Consider the following 14,076-nt stretch of genomic DNA (forward strand, 5'->3'; position numbering starts at 1 on the left):
AAATAATTAATTAAAATAAATTATGGGGCCACATCTTTAGTCCCCGTACTTGCGAGGCAGAGGCAGGCAGATCTCTTATCTCTGAATTTGAGGCCAGCCTGGTTTACATACCAACTTCCAGGCAGCTAGAGCTACATAGAGAAACCCCCTATCTCAAAAAAAAAAAAAGAAAGAAAAAAGAAAGAAGAAAGCAAATATAAATAAATAATTATACAAAGTATTGCCTTGACAGCTAGAAACAAGGTAATGTGCACCCCTCCCCTGCCCCCCTCCCCGCACCCGGCCCCCCCACCGCCCCCCACGCAACTCTTCACTCCCGTCTCTGGCTCCAGCCCAGCCCCTGCTCTGTCGGCTGGGGCCTCCCTACCAGGTTGGTGTTTTCCTTTTGCAGCTTCCGAAGGAGCTGATGAAAGTACTTGGTCATCTTGCTGGAGGTCCCCTGTTCCTGCAGCTTGTCCACCATGGACATGTCCATCTTTTGCCGTAGCTCCTGTTCCTGGTGGAAAGCCTGGCGGGTGGCCTGGAGCTCGCTCAAGACCGCCGAGTGTTCCTGTAAAGAGCTGTGCGTAGGTGGTGCCCATGGAGGGCCTCCTGTGGTCTGGCTGAGGGCAGAGGTTAGGGTTGGGGGCCGTGGCTCACCACAGAGCCCTTGTTCAGCATCTCCTCCGTGTCCTGCAGGGCGAGCTGGTACGTGTTAAACTCTGTCTGCAGAGCCTCTTGCTTGCTTAAGCACTGGGCGGTCATTTTCTGCACCAGTGTGGCTTCTGTCTCTGCGCGGTTCAGGAGGCGGGCCAGCTTCTCATTCTTCTCTTCCTCCTGCATGATGGACTTCTTGCAGACTTCGATCTCACTGTCTGTGGACTTCACCTGATGCTGACACTCCCTGAAAAGCCAGAGGGTAAAGCCTGCTATAGGCAAGCACATGGGAGGCCTGGGGTACATGGCTGTTTTCCACTCAGAGGAGTTTCGCCAAGTGGATTCCACGCACAGAGAGATAATTGGGTGGCAACTCTTTTTTTTTTAAAGTTTTTTTTTTTTTTTTTAATGTATATGAGTACACTGTAGCTGTCTTCAGACACACCAGAAGAGGGCATCATCAGATCCCATTACAGATGGTTGGGAGCCACCATGTGGTTGCTGGGAATTGAACTCAGGACCTCTGGAAGAGCAGTCAGTGCTCTTAACCGCTGAGCCATCTCTCTACCCCGGGTGCCAACTCTTGACTGCTGTTTATTTCTCTATGTGTGTCTTCTAAGTTTGCTTTCCCGTTGCTGTGATAAAACCCTGACCAAAAGCAACTTGGGGAGGAAGGGGTTTGTTTGATTCCCAGGTTATGTACAGTCCATTACCATTACCGAGGGAAGCCAAGGCGGGAACCTGGAGGCAGAAGGAATCCACCACTGATGGACGCAGAGGCCGTGATGGAATGCTGCTTGCTAGCCTGCTCAGCCTGCTTCCCTACCTGACCCAGGGATGCCAGTGCAGTTGTGGCATGGTTCTGGGAATGTGTGTGTGTGTGTGTGTGTGCACCCTTAGCTGCAGAGGTGGATCAGTGGTTAGGAGCACTGGCTGCCCTTCCAGAGAATCCAGGTTCGAGTCTCAGCACCCACATAGTGGCTCACAGTTACCTATAACTACATTTCCAAGGGATCAGATGCCCAGATGCCTTCTGGCCTTCGTGTATCCTGCACACATGTGCACTGCATAGACATACATGTAGGTAAGACACACATCTACACTAAAGACATCAATAGGTAAATAAATGTTTAGTCAGATGTGGTGACACATGCCTTTAATCCCAGGACTCGGGAGGCAGAGGCAAGCAGGTCTCTGTGAGTTTGAGGTCAGCCTGGTCTACACAGCAAGCTCCAGATGCCCAGAGCCACATGGACAGATGGACAGACCCTGTCTCAGAAAGCCTTTTCACCTGGCTTTCTTACATGGGTTCTGTGGGGGCTGCGCTCAGGTCCCCATGCTTGGGCGGCATGCATTTCACCATCCAAGACTTCTGTCCCGCCCTTGACAGCTATTTTCTAGTGGATCAACAGGACCACTGATGGAACCTGTTGAGAACCCAGGGTTACACGTCTTTGCTGTCATGATTATGAGGGGGAAAGGAAGGAATCCAAGAGCTGGGAGAGTCACCTTCCTGTCAGGATGACATTATCCTGTTCTAGATGCAGACAATGAAGCTCAGGTCATTAAGTCACCAGTCAGCCTGCGGGGCAGGGCAGGCTCATCACTCCAATTACTCCTTTCTCTCTCTCTCTCTCTCTCTCTCTCTCTCTCTCTCTCTCTCTCTCTCTCACACACACACACACACACACACACACACTCACTCACACTCACACGTGCTAGCTCAAAACAAACAAACAAACAAACAAACAACAGAACTGCAGGAAGGCAGAGAGAACCAGGCTGTACCCACACAGCTGGTCTTATTTCCTCTGCCTGTGTATTTAATGTGAAAACAATCTTTGTGCATAATATCCCCGGACAGCTCCACAAAGCTACTGAAAAACAAAAACCCAAACAGAAATGGATATTTTAAATCCAATATTATCCACGTTAAAAAATGTCCTGTGGTTTTGTTTGTTTGTTAAGTGAGCCGTCATACACGCACACCTCGGCCTTTTGCTCCCAGTGCAGGGAGTGGAGCCTGGACCCTGTGTCTGCTAGGCAGGACCTCACCATGAAGCGGTACTCCTGGCCTTTATTGTTTCTTTACAAAATTATATATTTGTGTGTCTGTCTGTCTGTCTGTCTGTGTGTCTCTGTATGTGTGTGTATCTGTCTGTGTGTCTCTCTGTGTGTGTATGATGTGTCTGTCTGTGTCTCTCTGTGTGTCTGTCTGTCTGTGTGTCTGTGTGTGCACATGCCCTCACAGGTGTCCAAGGAGACCAGAAGAGGGTGTTTGTTGTTAAACCTCCAGGAGGCAGAGTTACAGGTGGTTAAGCTGCCTGACGTGGGCACTGGGAACTGAACTTGGATATTCTGGAAGCACAACACACTCTCTTAACTTCTGAGCCATCTCCCCAGCACGCAGTGCCTAGTAGGCCAGCTGGCTGCAGCTACCCTTTCTCCAACGGCTCAAGCCTCTGTGGGTGCCAAGCTAGAGAGGACCAGCCTGTCCTGTGAGCCGTGAGCGAGCCCGTCCCATGAGCCGCGAGCGAGCCACCTTCGGAATCAAATTCTCATCACTTGGGAGCTTCTGGTTATCCCTTCCTTTTGTGGGAACCGAAACTGGATTTTGGTGGGAGCGTGGCCCCTGGGGCAGAACAATCCGGAACAACCTGGGAAGGGCCAGGGTTTCCTACTTGGGTGGGTGGTGAAAGTGAAGGGGCACCTTTGTCTCCCACTGACAAATGTCTCTTTCTGACATCCTGCCTGGAAGCCTGACCTGGGGACTTTGTTTCTCCTGATGCTGGGGACAAAGGATGGAGATGCGAGTGGGTCCTGATGCTCCTGTGTGGAGTGGCTCTGCTGGCAATCCTCAGGCCCCAGCACACTCGGCCCACAGTGTCCCTGGCAGCCCCTCCGGAGGGTTGTACCTGAGTGCATCCATCACTGTCTTGTATGCCTCGTTACGGTGCTTCATGCCCACTAGGCTGGTGGTCCACTGCTGTAGGATTCGTTTCTTTTCCATGGCAATGGTGTCAATCTCTGTGATGGCCTGAAGAGGGGGGGCGGGACGCAGACAAGGCTGGTGCTGTCTGGTTGAACCTACCAGGCCAGGTGCAGGTGGCGAAGGGCAGGGGTGGGAGGGGAGAGAGGGGGGAATGGGGGAGGTGTGTGGCTTCTTCTACTCCCACTGGCACTGGAGGTGGCTCTTATACCTCAGTCACTGCTTTCTTGAGGACCCGGGTGTCCTCAGCCTGGGACAAGTACTGAGCCTCAAACAGGGCGATGTTTTCTTCTAGCTGGTGTGACCTTTCGGTGAGCTGGTCCACAAACAGGTCCTGAGAGAAAGAGAGCGGGCGGTAAGGAGCTGGGGGGCAGGGGCGGGCGCTGAGGTCAATTCTCCCCCACCTCCCGTGGAGCAGAGGTTTCCTGGCGATGGGCTGTGCTGCGCACTGGCTTACAGGGTTACCTGCTTTTTCTTCTCTATCTCGGCGTGCATCTTCTCCGTCTCGGTCTTCCTCACCACCTGCTTCATGACTTGGATGTCATCGCGCACGTCCTGCTCTATGTTCTGCATGTAGAAGAGGTGCAGGGCCAGGCTCTCCACCTCTGTCTGCAGGGCGGCCACTGTGGAGAAGGAGGCTGCTCAGCAATGCCCCTCCTAGGGCCTGGGGCCCTCGGGATGGCACTCTGCCCTGGGCCCTCCTTCATGGGGACACTGGAGACTCTTGGGACCCTGGCTGCCGGGAACGGGTTACATGGATCAGGCTTCCTGGCTACATGCAGCAGACAGTTGGCACTCACAGGGATGGATGCCCCTGCCTCTGCTTCCCAAGGGCTGGGATTAAAGACCTGTGGCACCAAGCTCTGGTGGAGACGATTCTTTTTTAATTTTTTCAGAGAATCTGTTTATATCCCAGAATGGCCTCAAACTGCTGATTCTCCTGCCTCCACCACCTTCCCAGGGCTAGGGTTAAAGGCATGTATAATCTACATCGAGACTGGAACTACATGTGTGTGTGTATATGTGTGTTTGTGTATCCACATGTGTTCAGTTGTATAGCAGTTAGAGATAGAGCCGGCTGGTTTCCTATATCTCTGTCTTACTGGCTTTTAAAATTTCTTCCTCCTCCTCCTCGTGTGCGTGGGTGCTTTGCCTGTGTGTGTGTGTGTGTGTGTGTACCACATACATGCATGTCTGGTGCTTTCATAGGCTGGAAGAGGACACAGGATTCCCTAGAACTGGATATGCGGGTTGTTGTGAGCTGTCATGCGGGTGCTGGAAATCGAATCTAGGGTCTCTGCAAGAACAGCCCATGCTCTTAACTTCGAGCCATTTCTCAGTTCCTACCTTACTGTTTGATGCGATTTCTCATGGAACCTGGAGCTGATTGGTCTGGCCCTCGGGATCTTCCAGTCTCTCCCACCCAGCAGTAAGATTACACGTGGACTCCACCATGCCCGGGTTAGGCAGGCGCCTGGCGTGCAGATCCTTATGCTTGCACAGACAGCGCCTCAACCACTGAACTGCACTCCCAGCCCCTGCATGACCTATAAACTATAAAGACTCGCGCTCTGCGGCTGAGGAATTGCTAATGTGATCAGAGGGCAGAAGGGAGCAAGAATCTGCTAAGCAGGGCCAGGCGTGGTGGCGCATGCCTTTAGTCCCAGCACTCGGGAGGCAGAGGCAGGTGGATTTCTGAGTTCGAGGCCAGCCTGGTTTACAGAGTGAGTTCTAGGACAGCCAGGGCTACACAGAGAAACCCTGTCTCGAAAAACCAAAAAAAAAAAAAAAAAAAAAAAAGAATCCGCTAAGCAGTCAGATGCGGTGGTGCAGGTCTGCCACCTCAGCACTTGGGAAGCAGAGGCAGGAAGGTCACAAGTTCTATGCCAACCGGAGGGACACACTGAGGCCACGCCTCAAAAGAGTATATGTATTTGTGTACATACATTCCATATCCGAAAGTTACCACATGCCTGCCTAGCACACTGCAGAGACCTAGGCATCCCCAGAATGGTGCTGGACAATCCTCACTTCTACCTCACAGGTTTCTTACCACTTGAGAGCAGAAAGCAGCTTAGGCACAACACAAAGGCCCTTTGGAGGAGCCCCAAGCACAGCAGGCAGGTTGGCCTCCACCGAAGGACCCACAGACAGACCCTTGCTAGTGCAGCTGCAAGGTGGTGCTGCCCCTCGGCGGGGGTGGGGTGGGGGGATGCTGTCCCTCAGTCAGGGCCTCACAGCTCCAATGGATTCCCCATAACCAAACTCACAGGGGACTTGAGGTGAGACTGGAAAGATGAGGTATGAAGGAAGCTACACTTCCATCAACACTTGTTTGTTCTGGCTGGGGGTTCGTTAGCCCAGTGGTGAGCACCTGCCTAGCATGTGTATAGCCCTGGCTCCACTTCCAGCACTGCAGAAAAAAATTAAATATCGGCAGCTATAAGTAATAGATAGATAGATTTCCACTGATAAATACCATTTATCAGCAGTTAAGAGCAAAGGACCTGAGTCCAGTTGTTCCCAGCACGAATGTGACTGGTCACAAGCATCCTTTGTCCAGTTCCAAGGGACCCAAAGCCCTTCCCTCGCCTGTGTGGGCTCTAGGTGTGCACACAGCGCACATACATACATGCAGGAAAAACACTCATACACAAGGCAGATGTGGTGCCCGTAGAGGGGAGAGGCAGGCAGATTTCCTCTAGGCTGAGGCTATCCAGGTGTGCACAGTGAGTTCCAGGCCAGCCAGGGCTACATAGTGAGAACCTGTCTCACAACAACAATAACAACAGTACCCCACCCATACTCTTTTTTTGGTTTTTGTTTTTTTTGTTTTGTTTTGTTTTGTTTTGTTTCGAGACAGGGTTTCTCTCTATAGCCTTGGCTGTCCTGGAACTCACTCTGTAGACCAGGCTAGCCTCGAACTCAGAAATCTGCCTGTCTCTGCCTCCCAAGTGCTGGGATTAAAGGTGTGCGCCATCACTGCCCAGCCCTACCCATACTCTTAAAAGAGAAATAAATCCGGCTGGCGAGATGGCTCAGCGGTTAAGAGCACTGACTGCTCTTCTGAAGGTCCTGAGTTTCAATCCCAGCAACCACATGGTGGCTCACAACCATCCGTGATGAGATCTGACGCTCTTTTCTGGCGAGTATGAAGACAGCTACAGTGTACTTACTTCTGTATAATAATAAAGAAGTCTTTGGGCCTATGTGAGCGGGGCTGACTGAAGCAAGCAGGGTTGACCAGAGCGAGCAGAGGTCCTAAAATTCAATTCCCAACAACCACATGAAGGCTCACAACCATCTGTACAGCTACCGACTACTCATATACATAAAATAAATAAATAAATCTTTTTAAAAAGAGAAACAAATCTTCTAGAAATAAGAACATTTAAAAAACAAATAGGCAGATGAAAGCTAGACAGACAGACAGGGTGATAGAAAGAAGGTTTGTGTACCAACACAGAACATTGTGTGTTCAAGCGATGGGTCTACACAGAAAGCTGAACTGTGCTGGTTGTTGGGAGAGGGCCCTGCTGGAGTCTGGTGCCCTGGAAGGATGCAGCTTAAGGTTTCCGGGGAGGGAGGCAGGCTGGAGCTGTCTTGTGGAATACTGGTTCTCTCTCTGCACAGTCTGAGGCTTCCTCTGGCTGTTGGGGCGTTTTCTTTGTTTCCGGTTTTAGTCATTTGCCTGTGAAGAGCTGGGTGCTGTCAACACAGTTTGCCAGCTGTGTTTCATCCGTGATGTCTTTAAGTGTTTCTTCCGTTCCTCTTGTCCCACCTTCTGTCTGCCTAACACACGTGTTGAGGCCATTGAAGGAGCCAAGGGTTCACTGGGCACCCCTGGCGCCATCTTTTTTAGCTCTGACTTATTTGGGACGGTTTCTATTTGGAGAACTTGTCTGTTTCAACCCTCACGTATGAGTTCCTTTCTCCAGGTGAAGAGTGTGAGGAGGCAGGGCACGGTCGCCCTGGGCGGTAGGTGCCACCCGACTGCCCTCCTCGCTGGGCATCTGAGTCTGAGGTCTTTAGAGAGGTTAACAAATTAAGTGTGGTCACTGTGGGGGAGTCTTCCGATCCTCTGGCGAGGAGATCAGGACACGGAGGGACGGCTACACAGAATCTCAGGGGCCTCGGAGGGCAGTTCTGACTGTCCTGTAAGGAGGTGAATGTCTGTTGACGAGGCAGCCTTGTCTGGGACTTGGGTGTGGCAACCGAAGCCGGCTACCTCCCGTTCCCACCTGGGCAAGCAGGGGTGTGTCACACGCGTACCTAAGCGTGCCAACCAAGGTCAACCTGTTTTTGCCAGATGAGTGACTGAGTCAATATTTCAATTGTTCTTCTAGATTTTCATTCCTCCAAGTATTAGTGAACACAAATTGATTTCAAACTTAAATGCCCGGAACCCATTTTCCTCTTCTGGAATGCCTGCTTAACCGTGCCCCACCTCCGCACCCCGTGGTATTTGTCTTTCATTGGCTGGCTCGAAGGGGATTCGAGTACTCTTTGTCATAAAAACACGGCAGGCAGGGTTCTTGCGTGACTCCTCTAGCTTTGTCCCTTCTCGTCTATTGTACAGCAAAGGGAAGATTAAGGGGTGGCCCAGCCCTTTAGGGGACAGAAGCCCATCTGCTCCATGAGCCGTGGTAGATGGGAGCCATGTAGTGTGAAGCTCCCTCTGGCTGGGGGCCTAACAGCAGGTGGATGGCAGGGCAGGGACCGTCGTCTTGCAGCATGCTCCAAGGTCTGTGATCACGGAAAGTGGGGGCTTCAGTTTCAATGCCATGCCCTTCCTTCGGTGCTTTCTCTTGATTCCGAGGTAAGTATGGAGAGGTTCTTGGTAGGGTCTGAATGAGTCCTGGGAACCCAGTCCCTAGCGTGGCGTTGCAGTGAATAGGGGTGAGGTGCAGCAGACGGGATGTGCACAGGTCACGTGCCTCCTCCGCCCTGGATGTGATGGATTAGCGCAGGATGCCAAGGGCGTGATGCGGAAGTTGCCTGTCTCTGGTCCATTCTCCTCTCCAGCCATGAGATGGAGCATCACTAGACCTGTGTTGGTCCCTCCACGTTGGACGCCTTCTTTTCCAGAACCACGTGACAGACGGTTTGGTGAACTACTTACTCGGTGTGCATGACGGGCCCCCGGGTTTGATACGCAGCACTGTGTACATCAGGTGTAGCGCGGTAAAGGACGCGCAGAGGAGATGGAAGCAGGAGGACCGATGGTCAAGATCACCCCACATGGGCTGGTGAGATGGCTCAGTGGGTAAGAGCACCCGACTGCTCTTCCGAAGGTCCGGAGTTCAAATCCCAGCAACCACATGGTGGCTCACAACCACCCGTAATGAGATCTGACTCCCTCTTCTGGAGTGTCTGAAGACAGCTACAGTGTACTTACATATAATAAATAAATAAATCTTAAAAAAAAAAAAAGATCACCCCACATAACAAGTTTGGGGCCAGCCTGGGCTACATGGCACACTGCCCTCAAAAATTAAAAAGAAAATTAAAAAATAAAACAAAACCCTGTTCACTACTAGTGTCACAGCAGATTCTGTTATGGAATATAACACCCAAACAGAAAGGAAAGCCCAGAATTCTCACCTGCACTTGTCGGGGTTCTAAATACATGACGCCAGAGCAGTGCACCTGTTTTGTTTCCTTTACTTTTGTTTTTTTTTCTATTGTATTAGTAATAGAATTGAAAAAGAAATCTGGAAACATCAGAACACACAAAGACGGATCGACCACTGGCAGCTGCTCCCTGTCTGCTAGGTCTTCTGCTCTCTGATCAGTGAGGGGGCGTGGCTTCAGTGGGGATACTGCACACAAGGAGGCCCATCTCATGTGATCTCAGGCTTCCTGGGCGCCTCTCCGCTGTCCCTCAGCACCTTTGGCTGCTGCTGTCTGGTTTGGGGCACTGCCTGATCCTGCTCTTGTGTCCAATAGTATGGCCCCTCCCATTCCTGAGTCCCACCCACCTGCTACCCATCCTCTGGATTCGTCTTTTGGACCACCGTGGACCCTTCTCTACACCATCCCAATGAGCCACAAGGGTGGTATCCCCTCCTGGACAGGTCATTGCTTTGCCAGTATCTTCAACGACATGCAATTAATCACTCAGGGGATAGGCATGGCAGTGATGGCCTTGGATCTCGGGGTTCACGGGGCGTCTTACACTTCTTTCGTTCCTCATTGGCGGTCTGGCAGGTCTTGTTGTAGACGGAGCGCGCACATTGCAGCTCCTCCTCCTTCCTTCTCCGCTCACAGGCTGCCAGAGAGTGCCGGTCATGGCTCTTCTCCAGCTGCATCTGCAGGCGGGCCAGGTGCTGCTGGACCCCGTAGAGGTTCACGCCCAGCTCCTGCCTCTGGCTTCGGGCTTGCTTGGTGGCCACATCCTGTCTCAGAGAGGGAGAGAGGGTTGAGGCAGGCCCATGGGTGCCCACTGGGCTGGGAGAAAAACAGGAACCCGGACGCACCAGCTCTTGGACGTCCAGCTTCAGTTTGTCCATCTGCCGGTTGAGGTAGCCCTTCAGAGCCTCCTGGAATCTGATCATCAGGGGCTAAGACAACAGAAAACCACAAGCAGTTAGTTCCTTTCGCGTTCGAGGCGGCAGTGCTCCACTGAGTGGTCCAGTGCTTGCTGGCTCTCCTGTGCGCGCTCTCTCTCTCTCTCTCTCTCCCTCTCTCACACATTCTCTCTCTGACCTCTGTCTCAGTCTGTCTGTTTCTGTGGGAGTGGTACGGACAGACACAGATGATTTCTCAACCAAGACTTCCTTTTTCCATTAATTAATTAATTAATTAATTAACTTTACATCCTGATTGCAGCCCCCCTCTTCTCCTCCTCGTTTCCCTCCTCACATCGCCCCTCCTCCCATTCCCCCTCATCTTTGAGAAAGGAGAAGTCCCCACCCCCCACCCCCGTGCCAACCCACCCGGGCACTTCAAGTCACTGCAAGACTAGGTATATCTTTCACTGAGGCCCGACAAGACAACCCAGTTAGGGGAACAAGATCCACAGGCAGGCAGGCAGGCAGGCAACAGAGCCAGGGTAAGCCCCTGCTCCAATTGTTTGGGGACTTGCAGGGAACCAAGTGGAAGCCACAAATCTTGGGCACCTTTCGGCCCACACCAGATACTGCAGAGATTTGGCTGCAGGGTGTGGCTGCTGAGGGGGTCAGCCTAGATTCTCCAGGGACAGTAAGGGTGATGATACCACAGCAGCTGTTTCACCGTGTGAAGTGAGGGGATTTTCCCAGCATGCCCTGGGCTCTTCCTAAGCTCCCTGGAGCACTACAGCTCTCCAAATGTGTCCTTAAAATCAAGTCCGCCTTTCTCCTGTGCTGTGGGGTCTGGACTGAGGACCCTCAGTGAGGATGATGGGAGGGAGGGCCACTATCCTCTTCCTCCCTCAAGCATCCTGCATAGTTTGGACATATTTTTAGTTGTCGGGACAGAGGTCAGAAATTTGGCTCAATGTCCTATAGGGCCCAGGTCCCTCACAGAGGACTATCAGTCCTAAAAAAAAAAAAAAACAAAAAAAACAAAAACAAAAACAAAACAAAACAAAAAAAAACAAAACCAACCCAAAAACCCAACCAAACAAAAAACAAACAAAACAAACAAACAAAAAACCCAAAAACAAAACAAACAAAAACAGTAGAGTCAAGGGTGTTTTTGATTTTGTTTTTGTCAATTGGACACAACTGGAGTCATCTGAGAAGAGGGAACCTCAACTCTGAAAATGCCCCCATTAGACTGGCCTAGAGGCAAGACTGTAGGGCGTTTTCTTGATTGATGATTGATGCGGGAGGGCCCGCCCACTGTGGGTGGTGCCAAAGCGAGGCTGGTGGTCCTGGGATATATAAGAAAGCAAACTGAGCAAGCCACGGGGAAGGAAGCCAGAAGCAGCACTCCTCCATGGCCTCTGCATCAGCTCCTCGGACAGAAAATAAACAAAGGCAGCCAGGAAACAAAGCAGGAGGTGTAGCTGATGAGCAGCTTGCAAGGCAGTTAGCACGGGAAGGCTGGGGGTGGGGGTAGGGGTGGGGTGGAGGGGGCAGACAGAACACACTGATTTCCCCCTGCAGGGGTGAGAGCAAAACCCCAGGGCGTTTTCTTACATGGTCTGGGTCCAGCACCATCAGCTGAGAGCCTTCCTCCTCTGCTTCATCACTCCCTTCAGACATTGCTCTATCGAGCAGGGCCTCGGGGCTGAGGCTCTGGACCTGGTCTAGGAACTGTATCCGGGTTTCTTCAAGGGCTCTGGGAGTTGACTGCACTGCAGTGGTCAGGGAGAGAGGGCAAAAGACACCAAGGCTTGTTTGTCATGTTCTGGGAACGTGGGCGTCAAGACACGTCCCGCTCTCACAGGCCATACTGGAAATGAGCAGGGAGAGAGCCTTCCAGTGGCAGGTTCTCAGGCTTGCCTGTGGTATGAGCCAGCGCGGACTTCAAGACATCTCACAGAACCAGCCACGTCCTAACAATGGATGGGGGACTCAGGTGAAGGGTGGAAAGTGAGGGGGCTCCTTACTGTGGGGCTTTTAGGTGCTTTGGAAAATGAAGTTCAGGGGCTGGGGAGATGGCTCAGAGGTTTAAAATGCTTGCTGCTCTTCCTTGGAAAAAAGTTTGGCTCCTGGCACCTGTGTCAGGCAGTTTACACTGGTCTCTTACTTCAACTCAGGGGGGATCTGATGCCCTCTTCTGGCCTCCTTGAGTACTGAACTCATGAGACCTATCGTTCACAGACACCAGAGGAGTTGGATGCCCCTGGAGCTTGAATCACAGGTGGTTGTAAGCTGCCTGGTGTGGGTGCTGGGAATTGAACTCTGGGTCCTCTGGAAGAGTATGTGCTCTGAGCTGCTGGGTCATCTCTCCAGCCCCGCCACCCTGCTTCAAACAAGACAATCCATACAGATGAGTGCCAGGAACAAACTGTGCAGGTAAAGCTATGGGGTGCGTGAGCTGTGGGGCAGGAGCTGGTCCAGCCAAGCGAATCTTGGGGCTGCCTCCCTGGAGAGGACGCAGAGAGGCCTTCAGGGCCAGTCAGCAGACAGCTCCCTCACTTAAGAAACTGACCAACGTGCCTGGTGGCCATGCGCCATTCTGTGAGCTCATCTGCACCATCAGGAACTGCAGCCCTGGTGTGTGTAGGACGGATCTCTAGGGGACAGTCCTCCAGGGGGCTGTGCCCCTTGTGTAGCCATCCCACAACAGGAAGATGGTGACAGTGGTTCGGCTGTGCAGTGTCTGCGCTGTCTTACTTCCTCTGTACCCCTGACGCACTTTGCTCTGAGAGCCTAGGTTTGTCTGGAGCTTAGTGGCTCAAGGGTCTTCCTGCTCCAGGTTTCACACTGCTGGGACTCTGGTGTAAAGTGTTGCGTCCATTTCTGTGGACCAGGGCCTTGGCCTTGTGTGTGCCAAGCCCCACCAGTGAGCTGCACCCAGAACCACTACCACTGTCCCATTTCTTACGAGGCTAGCTTGATCCTCCTAGTTCTCTCTCTCTCTCTCTCTCTCTCTCTCTCTCTCTCTCAAAGATTTGTTTTATGTATGTGAGTACACTCTTACTTTCTTCAGACGCACCAGAAGAGGGCGCCAGATCCCACAACAGATGGTTGTGAGCCACCGTGTGGTTGCTGGGAATTGAACTCAGGACCTTTGGAAGAGCAGTCGGTGCTCTTAACCCCTGAGCCATCTCCCCAGCCCCCCGGACCCTGTTTTCATGTCACTTTATAAATAATGTGCGGGCGCAAGCAGTGGCATTGTTACCTGACTCTTGCTGAGGCGGCTTGTCCGTTTCCAGGGGAAGATCGTCTGTGTCCGAGGGAGTCAGACTTCCCATGATGCTCAGTCTGAATCGATGTCGTGCCCCCATCGGGAATTCTCTTTGATAGGGATGGGCTGGGGCTCTCTCCTATGTAAAGAATGTCAGGAACAATTAACACGGCTATAGTTTGTATGTGAGTTTAACTGTGTCCCCTCCTAATCAAGGTTGTGAATGGACCTGTTAGACCCTCCGCTCTGCTGCCCAAATGCCAGGGGCTGAACACACTCCTCACAGGGGCTAGACTTCACTTTCTGCGCTTCCAGCAAGGGCCTTGTGGGGGACCACTTTCTCTTCTCCCATCTAAACACCTTCTCTTGATACAGATGTCTGGCTTCCCCCCCCCCCCCCCCATGAGACAAAGTCTCTCATGTAGCCCAGGGTGGCCTGGGTCCTTGCAACCCTTATGTCATCACTCAGCCTCCGTAGTGATGAAATGACGAGCCGGTGCTTTTACCCCCCCAGCTTTATGTTTGGCATTTGAAGGAGTCCCTGCAGTTACTGAGCTGGGCCATCAGTGCTCAGCAGGAGCTGAGTTAGTGAGCTGGCCCAGGAGCTGAGTTAGAACAAAGTATGAACACCATCTCTGCCCGTGAGCCCCATGTCCCATGGTGTAGGG

At 52.2% G+C, this 14,076-nt stretch overlaps 1 protein-coding gene across 3 annotated transcripts in view; it reads right to left on the reverse strand.

The window, feature by feature from the left end:
* The window catches only part of Ccdc40 (coiled-coil domain 40 molecular ruler complex subunit), a 36,931-nt gene that overhangs the window by 17,658 nt on the left and 5,197 nt on the right, over window positions 1-14,076 (reverse strand). For all 3 annotated transcript variants that reach the window (XM_021178226.2, XM_021178225.2, XM_085829376.1), the window contains exons 4-12: window positions 13,403-13,547; window positions 11,752-11,909; window positions 10,105-10,188; window positions 9,804-10,023; window positions 4,091-4,248; window positions 3,837-3,959; window positions 3,552-3,673; window positions 640-883; window positions 368-550 (exon numbers count right to left, since the gene is read on the reverse strand). In XM_021178226.2, coding sequence (XP_021033885.1) covers window positions 368-550; window positions 640-883; window positions 3,552-3,673; window positions 3,837-3,959; window positions 4,091-4,248; window positions 9,804-10,023; window positions 10,105-10,188; window positions 11,752-11,909; window positions 13,403-13,547 — 1,437 coding nt within the window. The remainder of the gene's footprint in view (window positions 1-367; window positions 551-639; window positions 884-3,551; window positions 3,674-3,836; window positions 3,960-4,090; window positions 4,249-9,803; window positions 10,024-10,104; window positions 10,189-11,751; window positions 11,910-13,402; window positions 13,548-14,076) is intronic.

Source organism: Mus caroli, unplaced genomic scaffold (genome assembly GCF_978045245.1).
Source record: "Mus caroli unplaced genomic scaffold, Mus_caroli_1 scaffold_13, whole genome shotgun sequence".
Lineage (NCBI taxonomy): Eukaryota > Metazoa > Chordata > Mammalia > Rodentia > Muridae > Mus > Mus caroli.